At 47.8% G+C, this 17476-nt stretch overlaps 1 protein-coding gene across 1 annotated transcript in view; it reads right to left on the bottom strand.

Annotated features, from left to right (window-relative positions):
- Ptpn5 (protein tyrosine phosphatase non-receptor type 5) overlaps positions 1 to 17476 on the bottom strand; it is a 71703-nt gene that overhangs the window by 22000 nt on the left and 32227 nt on the right. Inside the window, exon 3 of the mRNA XM_050130826.1 lies at positions 14696 to 14772. Within this exon, the coding sequence (XP_049986783.1) occupies positions 14696 to 14772 (77 nt within the window). The remainder of the gene's footprint in view (positions 1 to 14695; positions 14773 to 17476) is intronic.

The raw sequence follows: 17476 nt of genomic DNA, 5'->3' as shown, positions 1-17476 counted from the left end.
GTCACTCGTGTGTGTGTGTGTGTGTGCATGCGTGCATGTGTGGGAGTGTGTGCCCGGGAGTGCATGTGTGCGTGTGTGTATGCACTCATGTATCACAGTGCAGGTCAGCAGGGTTCTAGGATCACCACAGATCCTGGTGAAAAAAAAAATTCTGGCTCCTTTCTGCAAAGGCAATGGGCAGTAGATGTAGCTTTGTGAGAATGTGTATTGGCTCCCCACCACACCTCTGCCCCATCAGTCCTGCTAGCCAGTGCACAAAGGTGCAGCAGGGTGAGAGAAAGAGCCTGAGGAAGAAGTCTATTCTGGATGGTAAGCTGGCTGACGGCGGGACCTGCATCTGTGTGTGCACTGCGTGCAGAGGCCAGAAGTCGACCTCTGGTGTCCCTCAGGCACTCACTGCCGACTTTATTTTTTGAGGCAGGGTCTCACTATTTAGACTAGACTGGCTGGCCAGTGCGCTCTGTGAATCCTCCTGTCACTGTCTCCTGGGTGGGGGCGTGGATGATAAGCGCATGATGCCATACTTTTTAAATTTGTCTTTTTGGATGCTAGGGGTCCCAACTCAAGTCTCTGTGCTTACATGACAAGCCCTTTCCTGAGTGAACCATCTCCTCAGCCAACACCCACAGCTGATTCATCTCCCTATTTCTCCAGGCAGGCAGGACGCAGCAGCAGAAGAAAACGGATTTGGGCAGAAGGTTCTGAACTAGGATGCAAGTGCTTACCAGTCTCAGCCCCCGTGGCTTGGGCAAGGTGTGAAACCTCTCCTCTCCGTGGTTGTTTAGACAAAAAAAAGTAAGTCCCTCGACAGACCTTTCAGCAATAGGTGGAGTCTGAGACTCCACCCCAGGCAGAAGGGATGTCACACATAGGGTTGTCAGGCTGGGAATGGAAAGCTCACGTAATGTTTGCTGCCTTCTTGTATGAAATTTGGCTGCCTGATGGAAAGAGGCTTCATCGACCTCTTTACAAGCACTGATTCAGCCAGTCCTTGAATGACTGCAGAGGTAACGGGACTGTTCTTTTACAGTTCAGAAGACAGGGAGACATTCGAGAGTAAGTGACTTGCTCAAAGCCACCACCATGGGTTGAAGGGTCAGGACACGGTCTCAGGAGGCATGGTGCATCTGCCCTCCCATCCTGTGTCTGTTGCCTACCCTAGACTGCTGCTGCTTTTGCCTCTCCTTCCTGACACAGAGGCAGGGTGGGGGCTATGCCTTTGCAGCTAGACAGAATCAGCTAGACACTCTGTGGGTGGGCTTTTCTGGTTAGGAAGACTCTTAAAGGAGGGCTAGGGCCAAGGCAGTGGGGAGGGTTCTGGAAGTCAAGGGTGCCCACTGTGTAGTCTGCAGTGGGTGTGTGAGCTGACCATTGCTTGCAGACATTGGAGAGTATACTCCCTGGAAGGGGGGCCTGAGGGGAGACTGTACGTGGAAACTCAGGGTAGACAGACCTCCAGGAGCCTGAAGTAGTTCTGCCTTCTAGGCAGGCAGCCTTTTGGAGTGGCCAGCAGTCCAACCATTTAGAATCCTACACAGACTGAGGTTTGAGGCCCAGTTTTGTCATTTACTACACGTGACCCTGGATAAGCGCTGTGGCTAAGTGACAATTTGAACCTAGTTCTCTTCTAGAAAATGGATCTACAGATCCTATCTCATAGGACTTTTAGGATACCATAATCTAAAAACACACAAATGCTTAGCCCGGGGCATGGTAGATCATGAATGCCCAATAAACCGTAGCCAGAGCTAAGAGGTGAGGTGGGCGAGAGGTGGGGTGGGGAGGCAGGCAGTGGCAAGGACCTCCTTTTCATGTGAGAGCTGAGCCTCCAGGAGGACAATGAGCACCCCACCTGGATGTGGGCTGGGGCTGAGAACTGGGGTCAGCGGGTAGGTAGAATGGGCATGGACTCGGGGTGAGGGAAACAGTGGGGCTTTGTCTCTGCCAGTTAATTAAATCCAGAATGCTAACAAGCTCTCAAAACAAAATGCAATTCAAGTACGCCTGGGATGGGATAGAAAGGCACGGCTCTGTGCGGGACTGCAGACAGCTTTGCGGCTGCTCACAAAGGCTGACAGCCGGTGCTTCTCTGCAGTGCAGGCTCCACAGTAGAAAGGTGAAAAGCATCAAGGAGAGTCGATGGGTCGTACATCCTCTGCCCCAGCCACCACACCGAGAAACAAAGGAACAGACATCAACGACCCTCGGGAGCCCTCAGTGCCTGAGGCCAAAGCACGGAGACACGTGGAGGATGAGGGCTTCTCTTTTCACCTCGTTTCTCTCATGAAGAAATGGAGGTTCAGTGGATAACAGCTGTTTTGTTTTATTTTTGAGACAGGGTCTTTGATAGCCTATGGCTGGCCTTGAACTCAATATATTGCTGAGATTGACCTTGAACTCCTGATTCTCCTGCCTTATCTCCTGAGTGCTGGGGTTAAGCAACACCCTGGTTCAGAGGGTCATCCCTAAATTCTCTCATTAGCTCTCTCTCATGAATGAGACAGCAGAGAGGTTTCACAGTGCGGTATGGAGTATCCTGAAGGACTGGGGCCTAAGCCCAAGGCAGTGGTAGGCCGAGACCTAGCTTGGAGTTCTTTAGCAGTTTGTGCTAATGACCTCAGAAGTCATTAAAGACAGTCCAGCTGGCAGGAGGGGAGTAAAAACCATCCACGCCGCACCCCACCCTCACCCCAGACAGCTGGGTTGACAAATTCCAGGAACTGCCACCATCAGATGATCAGATGGCCGTTGGCTGCCCAGGAGACTCATTCTCACATTCTCCAGGTGGTAGGGTCGAGGGCTCTGTGTCAGGCTTGTGGCCCTGGGCATTCCATTGCCTCTCTAAGCCTTGCATGAAGTTAGAGCAGGGTCTGTAAGGGCCTGCTCAGCTTTTAAGATCCCTCTGCTTAAAGAGAAATCCTGAGCCCACGGCTTAGCTTAATTCAAGGGCTTCTCTTTGATCTTGGAATAAAGAACAAAAGTCCTGGCCATGGTCAGTAGGAAAGGTCTGGCAAGCTCTCGCTCCCGTGCATCTCCTCCAGCTCCACCAGCATCTCCTGCCTCCGGGTTCTCTGCTGGAACTGGCGTGAAGCCAGAGGGTGTGATCCAAGGTGCAAAGCCCAAGGAAATTTTTACATAGTCCCTCAGTATTCTGGTTTGCCTTCTGGTACTGAGATAAGCGCCACACCCAAAAGCAACCCGAGGAGGAAAGGGTCTATTCATCTTACAGCTTACACTCCTTTATGGAGGAAGCCAAGGCAGGAACCTGGAGGCAGAAGCTAAAGCAGGTTTCTCAGTTGCTCTATGGGGCTATCCTGACAGACTGCCATTGGTTTATTGCTTCTTATCAGCTTGCTCACCTTGCTTTCTTCTTTGAAGTTCTCTTTCTACTGTTTGTTTCACCTCCATCTTCAAGGCAAAACAACCTTTAATTCTAGCCATTGTAAGTCAAAGACCAAATATAAAATATACACTATTAAAAATATAGAATATGAAAATTTGACATTATTTAGCAAGAGCAGAAACAAGAATGAATGTTAAACACACGACCTCTGTATAGAAGGGCACAGCAGAGAGAAAAGGAAGCAAGTTCAGGAAGCCAGACTGGAGCCTCGTGCACTGACGGCAGACACCGACAAACAAGGCTGACCCTGACTGAAAGCTTCAATGCCTTCTCCACCTCTAAGGAAACCAGAAACCAAGCCCCAAATTAGAAATTTGTCTAGTGTCTGAAGAGAAAGACAGAACAGACGCCTGTGGCCCTTTGTCTGGCTCCCGAAAGAGCTGGAGAGAGATCCCGCTGGGAATCAGCACCTCTCAGTAAGAAAGAGTCCTGGTTTTGGTTGTAGCACAGATGATTGTCAAACAGCCTTTGAGCCTCCCTTTTCCTGAGTAGCCTCATCAATGTGACCTCTGGTTCATTTTGTTGATTTTCTACAAGGAAACAGAATTCCATGTTTTTGTGGTCATCTGTCTCTACAGAAGTTTCCATGGGATTGATCAGTTCCCATTAATAATCATGGGTTTGGGTCAGCCCAGATTTTGGGGGGGGTCTGTCCATAGAGCAAACAGGGGTAGGGGTGTCCCTACCACCTACAGCTACTGTTTCATTAGCATTTTGGAATGCTCAACCATTTTGTGTAAAAAATGATTTAGAAAATGCAGAGACTACCTTTCCATCAAAGAATAAAGAAAAATCAAGTCTTTCATAGTCCTGCCACAGTGAGAAAGGCACTGGTTTCATTATGATGTACTTTTTGCTGGCTTTCTGTTTTGGTTAGTGGGCTTTCCCCCATACAGCTCATTGGCACATCCTAAGACTGTGGATTATGAGGATTTGACTATGTTAAAACATAGACATTTTATATTAAAATTTTAAGACGATGACACACTAGCCCATATGCACTATATAGAACTTAACTTGCAAACTGAACACTGAAAGACACTAAGAAGGAAGCATGCTGAAGTAGTCTGCCTGTTGAAAATGAAGCTGGATGGAGGGTGATAGCTATATCAAGCTTTATTAAAAGCTTTTCAAATTTAATTATTCAACTTTTAAGCAATCCAGTAGACAGGCCCCAAGTTGCCTCCTGCCTCCTGGCACTCACAACCATATGCAGACCTTCCCACATGGTAACCATGGTAGGCTCCGTGGCCAAAAGCTCATAGCAGAAGCAAAGGCATATTACTTACAAGATTAGGTGAGGAGAGATTGTGACTTCATGTGGGGAGCCCCCTCCTGCATGGCACGCTCTCTGGAATCACCCACATGGAGGGCGGTAGCAGCTTTCTGACTAGGTAGCTATGGAAAGGAACCGAGACCATCAGGCTGCAGGGAGATGAGGCATGCTGGCAACCTGTGGGTGAACTTAGATAAAGTACATGTGTAGCCTCAGGTAGGTTTTGAGATCTTGTACAAGGGTCAACATTTTGAGATGTTCTGAGAGGCTGGGCTAGAACCACAAGTTCTTTAAATCATCCCTGGGCTCTTGAAAAACACAATGGGATTCTGTCAAGTTTTGGGTAACTTGGGCAACAGAATTTGCCTAACGCAAGCAGCCTTATTCCTCTCTGAGACCACAGGCTCCCACAACAGGCTGGATTCACATTGTATCATGGTGGGCCTGAGAGGCTGGGCATGGCTACGGTGCACCTTGCTGCTGAGTGTCGGCTGAACATGCTGGCAGAGGGTGCACATTCCCAAATGGCCTTGTTTGTGATGGGGAAATAGTCTTTTAAAAAATTGCAATTTTAATTAATTACTTTTTTTTTTTGGAATGTATGTTCCTCATGGCATAAGTGTGGAAGTCAGAGGATACCACCTTGCATGGTGGGTCTCTCTTCCTACCATGCAGTTCCCAGGGATTGAACTTAGGTCATGAGCTTTGGCAGCAGGTTCCTTTATCTGTCCATCTATCTTGTTGCCCCAGAAACAGTCTGTATTAATCAAGGTGATAGCCAACTGGGATTTGGCAAAAAGACAATCTTTCTCAAGAGTCATAGTCAGCCACAGCCTGAGTAGGGCTGACAGACACTTAGAGTTGTAAAATGGTTTGTGCAGAATCCCAAGCTCTAAAAGGAAGAGCTCAGGTTCAAATCCAGGCCTGAATCCAACAATTAGAAAACAAATAGACAACTCAGTAGATTCTACTTTACAAGCTCCATGCACAGACCAACAACTGTGGCCTCACGACTGCAATGGGGAGACTGATTTCCCCATTTCCAGTGCAGGAGAGTGACCCGAGGGCTGGGATGGCGTGCAGGCTTGTCCTAGTCTAGCTCGAGAGTGATGCCCAACACCAGGGCACACATGCTCAGCACTGTCATTACGCCAGGAAAATGGCCTTGGTCTGGACTTACATCTGAAGTGCTCTTCTCTACTCTTTTACTGGGCATCCTGCTCAGAGGTGAGGAGTAGATGGACCCCAAAAGACATTTCACTGTTTATACACAAATCCAAAGGTTCTCTGTGCATACTGGCCTGAGTCTGGTTTGCAGCATGGGGTTCTCTTTTTTTGTTTTCTGATGCACAACACACTGCTGCGTGCATTTGTCATTTGCAGAAGGTATGTTTGGAGATCAGAAGTGTGGAGCAGAGTGCCTATGCACATAAGTGCATGTGAGCATCCTTGCAGTTGGATAGAGCCAGGTAGGCTGGTACTGGTTTTCTCTAAATCTTGTATCTCGATGCAGAATGCCAAGAAGTCACAATTCTAGTCTGGCTTAACTCCTAAGTATGAACTTCGCTGTCATACTCCTTAGAGATGAATATTTATTTAGGTAGAAGGGCACAACATATTTTATTTCAAAATTTATTTCCAACTTTAAATTATTTTGATAATAATTTAAAACACAGTGACCTTACATATGCTGGGGAGAAGCCTGCACACAGCCATGCTCTTTGCAAGTAGGGAGAAGAGCCAAGGACTTGAGATATGTACAGGTGAGTAGCTGAAATAGGAAAGGCTTAGAAAAACAATGGGTCATGAAATAGGAGAAAGAAATAGAAGAGAATGAATGTAAGAGGAACGGAGACTGATAAAGGATGTTATGACAGATGAGGGTGATGCAGATTCCTGGATCCTATCAGGAGGCATCATGCTTCTTCCTCTACTTGAATCTGGGCTGAGACTGTGGTTAGCTTTGACCAACAAATCAAACCAATACTATAGTTTCTTTTCTGAGGCATAGGAAGCCTGAAGCTTCTGTTTCCCCCGGTCTTAGAAAGTCAGAAGTCAGCTGCTATCTGAGAAGTCTAACATATTTATGACTAACTTACTGTGAGGTAGCCCAGGCTCACTAAAGAGAGGGCAGGTTCACATGGCAGAGACCGAGGCCCCAGATGTGTAAGGAAAGCTTTCATGGACGTTGTTTCCAAGGCCTTAAGCAGGTGAACACAGCCCGGTCAGAAGAACACCCTGCCTGGTCCTGGAGCTCATGAGCCAGGTAAGGTACTTTGTTTGAAGCTCCTGAGTTTTGAGACTGTTCATGAGGACGTAAATAAAGCTGACCAAGCAGACTGGACAAAGCAAAGGAAAAGGAGAGTGTCTGTTGCCACATGTCTAGGAATGTGATGAATTCTCATCTATCTCAATGGCCTTTGGCGTCAACCACTGTGGGGACAGCTGCTGCAGAGACTCTCTTTTCAGGGTCCCTGCACGTCCAGGTACCTTCCTACAGTATCACAGCTGTGTCCACCTCAGTGAAGGGAAACAGACAGAGATTCTTTTCCCACCAGTGCTGGCCCCTTTCCTACCTGACTTTACAAGCAGACAGTGTTCCTCTCCAGAGGCTCGGTTGGCTCTGTGAGATCCCAGGCCTGTAGTGGAGAGTTATGGTAGACCTATAGCTATATTGCTGAAGGACTGGCCAGAACTTGACACCCGAGCCTTGAAGTAGGCTCAAAAAATGCAAGAATTTTTCTGTTTATGCTCCGTACTCTGGAATGACCACAATCATTGTCAGCTACCATTGCTTGAATGCTGTGCAATAAAACTTTCAGTCTATTAACTCATTATCATGGCCTCTGTGAAGATCTTACACCACCATCTACAGTTTAGAGAATAGAATTTTGAGGTCAAAACAGATGATTCACCTAAGGCCATAGTGCCAGTTGGTGGCAGAGCTAAAACATAAACCCAGGTCTGTCTACCTCCCCTAAGCACTTCTAGGCCCAGCGACACGGGTTTCGGCTTGCATTTCTGTCTTGGTGTCAGAGACTAGTTAAACTCTACCATTGTTGACTAGCGGATACCTGGCCAGGGCCTCTCCACAAAATGTTACTCTATTAGTATCTTAGCACCTCCTAACAGTGTTTTGTTTCTCTATAATGGTCTAAAGACTCGAATTATCAGTCAGTGTAAACATCTCTAAATGCGTGAATAATCCTAAATGAAAACAGGAGCATTTCTCAGAAAATTAGGAAACAACCTACTCAAGACCACTTTTGGGTGTATATCCAAAGGATGCTCAATTGTGCCACAACGGCATGTGCTCAACTATGATCATAGCAGCATTGTTTGTCATAGCCAGAACTTGGAAACAACCTAAATGCCCTTTGATCTAAGAATGGATAAAAAACTGTGGTACATTTACACAATGGAGTACTACACAGCAGGAAAAAATAATGACAGCTTGAATTTTGCAGAAAAATGGATGGAGCTAGAACAGATTATTTTGAGTGAGGTAACCCAGACACAGAAAGACAATTATCACATGCACTCACTCATAGGTGGTTTTTAAACATAAAGCAAAGAAAGCCAGCCTACAAACCACAATCCCAGAGAACTTAGACAACAATGAGGACACTAAGAGAGACTTATACCGATCTAATCTACATTGGAAGTAGAAAGTAGAAACAGGCAAGATCTCCTGAGTAAATTGGGAGCATGGGGACCTTGGGGGAGGATTGAAGTGGGGAAAGGAGAGGCAGGGAAGGGAGCAGAGAAAAATGTAGAGCTCAATAAATATCAATAAAAAATGTATAAAAAAGAAAAGAAAATAGGAGCACCAGTCTGGTAAAGAAATAAGAACCTATACAATGGCGGCTCCATGTATAGCTCAGTGCTGACCCAGTGTGCACATTGGCCACGAGTTCTATCCCTGTACCACAGAAAGAGAAAGACATGCAGAATGTGTGCTCTGCTTGTGGACAGGCATCAGCAACACCTCAGCCATATGCCACATTTAGTCTGCCTTTTCTCTGGTTGCCCACTAGGGTTCCTGCACCTGCTCCCAGGACAGTTAGAACCAGTACCGGGCACCGGACTTGGATGCTCAGTAAGGACAGGGTTTAGCAGATGGAAGTTAAATCTCCTTCTGAGGTTACCTATCTTCTTACAGTGTTTGATAGAGGCCCCTGGAGACTTGAGTAGGGACCTACTCATCCTCTAGCACGGGGTCAGGGAGCCTTTCTCGGTTCTTGTCTCTAGGCCTGCACATAAGCCTTCCCTGGTTTCCTGTGTTCTCTGAGAGGAGAGGCGTATACATCTGCTCTGCTCAGCACTATACCACTAATCTGGGACATGTTGGGATTGAGTAGATGCTCCATAAATTTGAGTTGGTCAAAGGGCATTTTCAACAGTCCATCGGCTTCTAGCACAAAGTCTCTTCAGAGGCATGATGGGAATACAGCGAAAACTATGGCCCTTCTGCTGGTCAGATGGGGTCACTGGAGGTGAGGATAATCAAGCCTTCATTAGTACAGGCCTCCACCTCCTTTACTCTATAAAGTAGCACCCAGGTAAGCAATTGCTTCTTGTTGAGACTGAGTCCTAATCCCTGGCTTGGGAGAACCCACTGAACACTGGTGAGCAGACACACAGAACACTGTATTTAGAGCTGGACTAAAGCCCACCTTCAAGATACCAAGATAAAAGATGGAGTAGGGTTTGTAGCCACCAGCCCAAGAAGTCATCTCTGTTCTTACCAAAAAGACCAGTTTTAGGCCTACAGTGTATACTTGAAACCTTGTATGAACCCAGGTGAATGTCACACACTTAACCCTCAGGGTATCCAGGACTACCATGACTCTAGTCATATATAAAGGGCCTCTGGAGTACCCAGGTCTCAAGAGCAATGGCATTCTTAGACATGGGGCTTGCATTTCCTCTCACTTGGCCATGCCATTCTCATAGGGAAATAATTCACAATGCCCAGGAGAGGTACCCATGCACCTACCTAGTGTTCATGTCCTCTTCTCAAGTGTTACTCTAATAATGAGGACTTCAGAATTTGCTTTCATCATAACCTGATGCTTGCAAGGTTTTTCCTTCAGGAGCTTCTTTCTGAGGCTACATACTGATTGGGGGGAACTGTGGACCATGATTGCTTATACAGAGTGATGTGCCCACATGCATACACACAAGGGTCTTTGCAGTACAAGGTTCCACAGGAGGTGGTATATCATTAGAGGCCTCACTTGTGTAATCAGAAGTTTCTGTCCCACCCAGTCCCACAACCATTCAATCCGAAATAAACAGAGGCTTATATTAATTATAAAATGCTTAGCCTCTTACTCAGGTTTACTGCTAACTAGCTCCTACAACTTAAATTCATCTATAATTCTCATCTATGTTTAGCCATGTGGTTTGGTACCTTTCCTCAGTAAGGCATTCTCATCTTGCTTCCTCCGTATTTGACTTGCAACGGACTCTCTGCCTTTCCTCTTCCCACAATTCTCCTAGTCTGGTTGCCCGGCCTATACTTCCTGCCTGACTACTGGCCAATCAGCATCTATTAAACCAATATGAATGACAAATCTTTATAGTGTACAAGAGCATTACCCCATACTTGTGATCTGGCCTCAGTTCCTACAAATCTTAGGAGGCAACCTAAGTCTGCTCATTAGAGACACAGAAAGCAAGACTTAATGATGTCACTCTGTTGCACAACCTGGTCATCACTGGCCGTAATATCCTCTACCTCCCATGTACTCCAAGGAAGCTACTGGATTTGAGGCTACACACATACCAATGCTAGCTGGGGGAAGGAACAGAGGCCCCAGCATCCGTAGCATTGTTTGCTTTCATGCAAATGTGAACACCTACACACTAAAGAGCAGGGGGTGTGGGTTTGAATGTACTCATGTGTTTGGATGACTGCAAAGCAAGTAAAGTGAGCATGCAAGGGGAGTGAAAGAGAACAAAGTGACCGTGTGCCAAGGAATGTGTGCACGAGGGGAAAGGAAAGAAGTCTGTGCATGCATGGAGTGGTGAAGGCAGCCAGGTCTACGCCAAGTGCCTACCACTGGTTTCCAAAACCAAGAGGGACTAAGTGCCAAGGAAAGGACAGGGGATGCAGAAGGAGGGAGTGTGTCTTCTGATCTTTGTGCATGCTCATGGGATCAGGGTGCAGTCCCAGGGGAGACCCAAAGAGAGTAAGAGAGCTAGTGTGTCTTTTAGTTGCCAGGGAGCTTGTATGGTGCATGAAGGCTGGTGGAGCTGCAGAACTGAGCGAGCTGAGCGTGCAAGAGGAAGAAGATATGCAGGTGTGTGTCCTCTGAAGGTGTGTGTCTACCCCCACAGGGCCCTGTGAGTCTGAGGCAGGCCACGTGCTTGGGTGACTGTGTGGGCCTGTGCATGTGTGTATGTGAGCATGCGGCTGTGTCAAATGAGAACAAACACAAGCGTGTGAGCAAACGTGGGAGGACCCTGGAGGGTGTGAGCAGCCTACCCGCTCTGAAGGCAGCTGTGGGCTTCCTGGGTTGCTGGCGATGTCTAAAGACATCTTCACTTCAGGAAGTATTATCTAAGAGGTCTGTATGACCTGGCTGATGCTAGCTCGGGTCTGGGTGACCGAGGCTCTGAGTGTTATCCGTGTCACGCTACTCTGAAGTTTGTGTGGGAATGAATGAGTCATCCTGGCATGGCTGGCCCTCGCTCTGCCTGTGTCTTGCCCAGCAGGGAAGGCAGCAGGGAGGGAGAGAAACTACTGAGGGCTGTATTCTTATACCATTCTTATCTCTATGCGATTGCTCACAGTGTCTATGGGCTCTTCTAGAGGCCCAGCACCCCTGTGCTCTTGGCCTCTATACCTCCATTTGTTTTATGTCCACGTTTCCATTTAAGTCAGCAGATCTGGATGACCAGCCTTTGTGGCAATCTGCTCCACACTGGGCTCAGGTCCACACAGTCACAATGCTAAACTCCCTTCCAGTCCTTCCCCACGCCCCTCGGCTTAGTTTTCATCTTCTTCTATAGTCTTCCCCACTGTTTGCCCCATGACGCCCCCTCTCCTTGTTTGTTGCCTGTCTTCCCTTTACAGTGAACATTTACGTAGCACCACTGTGTGTCAGGCTAGTCTCCCAGCTCTCTATTAAAGATTAATCATGACACTTTATAGATAGCGGTCCAGGGAGGGAAAATGAGCATCTCACTGATTAGCGACTGAGTCAGGTCTAAGACCTGGGGCCCTACTTTTTTTCTTCTTTAAATTAATTTATTTAATGTGCATGGGCGCTTGTTTGCATATAAGTTTATGCACTCCATGCATGCAATATTCATGGAGCAACTGGAGTTATAGATAATTTATGGGTGCTGAGAACTGAACCTGGATGCTCTGTGCTTTTACAAGGTGAGCCATCTCTCCAGGCTTGAAACCCACTCTTCATACAGTCCTGTGGGGTAGGCACTCTCTCAGCTAGTAAAGCTCCTGAATCTACTGCAGTGCCAGCCACATGCAGGAGCTCAGTTAATGGGGAACAGATGAAGACATGGCTCAATAAATGGTGGGCAAGGAGGACACAGAAGTGAGGCAGACAGGGGCTTGCCTTAAAGAGCGCATGTCCTAAACAGATGAATAATTATTACAATACCATATCTGCCCGGCAGCATGGGTGTCTAGCAGGCATATACTTCCTGGCCCTTGGCAGACAGGGCTTTCTAGAAGAAGTAGGACATAGAAGGAGACAGACACAGTGACACTGCCGTACTCCTCTCTGGGGACAAACACCCTTCACTCTTTTCCCCTCTGCAGACAACACGGACTCTCCAGAGACGATGGAGGTAAGAACAGGGTAGTGGTGAGGACACAAACTCAGGAATGGCTAGCTGACTGGGCCTTCCCTTGCCAAACATCATCTAGCTAAGAGAATTTGGGAAGGAAGCCCAACTTCCCTGGGCCTTGGTCCTGTCATCTGTAAGATGGAGGCAGTAAATGATACCAACTTCCTGAGTATTGCATAAGGCAGGCAAGGTGCCAGCTTCAACGGAGATGACTAATCTCCTCTTCCATTCGACATTGTTTGCCGGCTCTAGGGGAGGAGACAGAATTAAACACATCGTGCTTCCTACTGTAACCTCTCTGCTGTGGCTCTGTCCCATTTTCCAGAATTGGCTCAGCACAGAGCTTGTTGTGAACCTTCATTAAGGCAGGGACTGTGTTTCATCTCCCTGCATAGCCCCAGCACCCTGTATAGTATCCGAGACACGGTAGGTACTCAATAAATGGACTTGGTGAACAAATGAGTGGTTACGTTTCTTCTTGTGAAGATCCATAGTCATATTCATGTTGCTGTTATTTCCATTTTCAGAGGAAGGGCTGGTGGCAGGTCCAGCAGGGTTAAATGACTCGCCCATAAACACAGAGGCTGGAAATAGCCTAGTCAGACTCAAATACCAAGTCCCATGCTCTTTTCTCCCCAGCATGCTCCTCCCTGGGTTCCTATACAGTATATCCTACTTTCTGTGGGTATTTTCTGGCCAGTGGGGCCATCTCTGGTTGGAGAGTCATCTCTGAATCCTATGACTCATATCTGAATCACAGAAGTGTTTAATAGTTGAAAGGAACTTTGACGTCACTGAGACCTCCCACCCACTGTGGAAATTTCCTCTCCATTGCTTGTCTTCCAATAGTTGAATGCCTCCAGTGATGGAACACTCATTTCCCTCCTCTGGAATCATCAGCTCTATGACTGGACCATTGTGAGAGTCAGAAAGTAAGTTCTTCATCTCGTGGGCCCAGATCTTCTTTATGTCTCTGTGTTGGGCTTACATCATACTCCTAAAAATATGCAGAACAGATCTGCTGTCCCCAAGCATACGGTGGCCCTCCAGACACTCAGCTTTCATAACCTTCGGAGAATTCTTTCTTTCCAACTAGCTCCCCCCAGTCCTTGCCATGATGCCTTCTATGCATAGCATCCATTCCCCACCAACAAAAACAGGGGCTCATGGTGTGCAATGGTGCCCCTGCTGGATGAGGGGAGAACTGCGCCAAGGGCTCAGGCTGCTGGGGGAGCCAGGGAGATAAGAAGGGTGGGCAGTGGATCCTGTAATTGCTTATTTTGAAGCCACTGCTTCCAAGTCGCATCTATTTGTTTTCAATGTCAACCGTAAATGTCACACGGAGATTGCATTTTTAAGCGTCTTACCTAGAACGAACGCGAGGTTTCTCAGACGCCACAAGTTTGAGGTTTCCAAGTTCGAATTCAAAAGGCTATTTTCAAACATTTGGGTGGAGGATATGAAAATGTAGGCACACAAAGGTATGGCAAATTTCCAAATGTTTCACTTGCCTTTATTTTGTAATATTGCCACAACAGACAATATTGTTGTAAGAAAAAATAATTAAAACATATAAAAAGAAAATAGAACCCCTTTTTACTGTCTTTTCCACTCTATTCCTTTTAATGCCATTTATTTTGACCAGGAATATGGTCTCCAACTGGTGGGCCATGCTGCCACTCTGTGGGCACACTGCCCTGGCCGTCTCCATGGTGACAGCCATGGCAGGGGTGCAGGCAGGCAGACTCCCACATCTGTGGGCACCTGGACTCCAGCTTCAGGTTCTGACTCCCAGCCAGGCTTCTCTGCAGGACTGACAGGCAGCTCTGCAGGCTGTTTGGCCACCCTCAGCTCAGACCCTATCACCTGGTTTAGATTTCTTCCATTGCTCCCGAGGCCTGCGCTGACACTGGTCAGCTGCTCTCTCTCCACGCTAAGTTCCCTTGCCAACTTTCTTCTTCCTCTCTCCCTCTGAGCACACCTTCAGATGTCTGTTCTTACTCTCAGAGGACACAGAACTTCCCTAAATGACCCTAGGACAGAAAGACACTGAGGGTTTGAGAAACAAAGCCCCATCTATACAGAGACCTTAGAACAGCAACGTCACAGGCAACCAGACTTCTGATTCTGTGTCAGCTGGTACCCTCTTTCTCCAGTCTGAGTTCCTGGGTCACAGGGGTGCTGAGACTTACCCGACAGCCTCTCACCACAGCACATGTCCAGGGCCCCTCCCGTGGAGTCATCAGCAGCCTGGTTCTCTCTCTCACTCCTGCAGTGGGAGAGAAATTGTTGTCAGAGGATACTGGTGCTCCAGGATCAAGAGTCCCAGCCTCCAGTGAAGAAGAAAAGCTGCCTCCCTCGGTACTCTTTTGATTACCTCCACCTCATCAGGGAACCAAAGGGGAGGACGAGAAGCCTCTTATGGCATCAAGCTGCAGAGGAGAGGCAGGGTTTCGTCATCATCACCACCGCCACCGCCACCACCATCGCCACCGCCGTCACCACCAGACTGGCTCACCTTTTAGGGACTCTGAAAACAGAGTCCTCACCATGATCTCATCAAACAAGGCTCAGGAGGTTTATGGGACTTGTCCAAGGTCTCATCAGAGTGAAGCTGGGATTGAAGTTACACTGGAGAACTCTAAACTCAATACCTTTACTGTGCTGTTCTGCGTCTAATTCCTTTGTTAGTGGTGATGACGGCAGTGATGACGATAGTGGTGTAGATGTGTGCATGTTTGTGCCATGGTGTGCATAAAGAGAGGACGTTCCATGAGTCACTATGTGGGTGCTGAGAATTGAAGCCCGGTTCTCTGCAAGAACAAGTGCTCTGAACCACCCAGCCATCTATCCAGCCCCCAGAAAACCCTATTTCTAGCCCATCAGGGTCCCCAGTAGACTGCCCTAGGGTCTAATTTTCTTTCTTCACACAGTGATCTGGAAAAAGCTTGCTGGAAATCAATTAGATTACAGAAGGTGTCTTCAGACTCAGCAAATCTGGAGGGCAGAACACCATGGCACTTACAGAATCCCCTGCTCTGGCAATGCAGCTGTGTGTCCCCAATGTTTCTGGCTCCATTTCATGCCCGACTCTTGGCAGTTGTGGGCTGGATCAGGGCTGGACCACACAAGTCAGGCTGTGTCTATCGGAGAATCATCCTTCTTGTTTACTATGCATTCTGGGAGTCTGGGATCTGTGCTTCTGTGGTTGAGTCATGGCTGTGGCCATGCCCCGAGAGAAGGATTGCAGGGGACAGTAGCCTCAGAGTTTCTTAGTCCTTCCTGTGCTGGCTCTCTTGATGGAGAGCACATCCATTAAGACTGTGAGATAGTCAGGGGTTTCTCACTAGGTCCCATATCTTAGTTTAACCAGGAGAACTGGCAGCTGCATAACCTTCAACGCAGACTCACTAGCACAAACTCCAAGCAGTCTCAAAGGTCAGCAGCCTCTCTGCCCACCAGCCCTGCAGTGTGGCCTCTCATCCATTCTACAGCCTCTTTTAGAAACATTACAGAATTCAATAATAAGGGCAAACAGGCCAGGATAGGGCTGGCTCTTCCCACGCTGGTGTCTTTCACTCTCAACTTGCACTGTCTTGTTTTATCCCCCCCCCCCCACACACACACACTCTAACTGTCAGCATCTCTGAGAATCCTGAGTCTAGAGACCAGATGACTCAGAGACAGAGGGACACTTCCTTCAAGGCATCCCTGCTTGCAAGTGTGGTCTTTACCTAATGGTCTTGGGCATCCATTCAGTCCGGCCCTCACAGCACTCCCCAACATAGTGCCAAAGTCTATCACTTACACGGCTGTGAGGTTCCCAATCTGCGCACAGGATGGGACCGCCTTGAGCTAGCACCAGCTCTTCTAATTCACCACTTAACCTCCCTCGGAAAAATACTCCCATAGCATCCCGTTTCACTAAGACCAAAGACAAACATGCTGAAATTCAGCTAAGTAGATTATTTCTCCTTCAGCATTGCCTTCTGTCTTTCCTGCCCTTGACTGCGACTCGGGGTGCTTTGGATGGGCTCATTCCTGCACACACCTCTGCATTCACATTGCTCGGCCTGGGTTGTGCATTCGTCTCTACTTGCTGGGATTTTTTTTATTCAGCACTCGGCACAGTTAGGAAGTCTATTTTAATTGATGCTTGCTGGATCAACATCATCGCCAGCCATTAGGATACAGGCTGCAAAAGGGCAATGACTTTTCCTTTTACTTAGCTTGCATCTTCAAAGCCCAGCTCAGTGCCTGGCTTATAGGAGGAGGTTCCATAGACAAAGAACTGTAGAAAAAGATAGCGGCGCTGCAATGTGCTTCAGAAAACATCAGCTACCATAAGCAGCCATAATCTGAGCCACTTTATGGGTGGGTCTTTGTTAAGCCACCTGGAACCGTCCTCAACAGCTGGCAGGGAATCATGGATCTCGAAGACCTTTCATTTCAGAGGAGGGCACTGAAGCAGGGTGAATGCAAAAGTGGGGGCCATAGGGTTTGGGTTTGAGAACACTCTCAGTCCTGAGCTTGTTTTTACTATAAGAGCTCCCCTGGATGAAGGATGCCCCAAGACAGTGGCCCATGATGGGGCAGAAAGGTAACCAAGGCATCTGGAAGGAGACCCGCATATGACTCATACCTGCTTTCACACCCCAGCCACGTGCAGAATAGCTCAGCACTGTGTGTGTGCAGTGGACGCTATAAATAAGCTTCCTAGAAAATGACTAATTTCATAATCAGAAGAGCACAGAGAGTAGCACCTCAACACCATGGAGGAAAATGGAGCACGGTGTGGTTGTGACCTGTGGTGGACTCCAGCCCTCACCCTACTCCATCTCAGAGCTGTGTGTCTAGGCGGTGTCAGGTGTGTGTGTGTGTATGAGAGAGAGAGAGAGAGAGAGAGAGAGAGAGAGAGAGAGAGAGAGAGAGAGAGAGAGAGAGGGGGGGGGGGGGGGGGGGGGGGGGGATGG

The sequence above is a fragment of the Alexandromys fortis genome, unplaced genomic scaffold, assembly GCF_014885135.2.
Source record: "Alexandromys fortis isolate MF-2015 unplaced genomic scaffold, M_Fortis_MF-2015_v1.1 scaffold_359, whole genome shotgun sequence".
NCBI classification, from domain to species: domain Eukaryota; kingdom Metazoa; phylum Chordata; class Mammalia; order Rodentia; family Cricetidae; genus Alexandromys; species Alexandromys fortis.
Note: the sequence above shows the minus strand (reverse complement) of the source record. Positions and strands in the feature narration are given on the sequence as shown.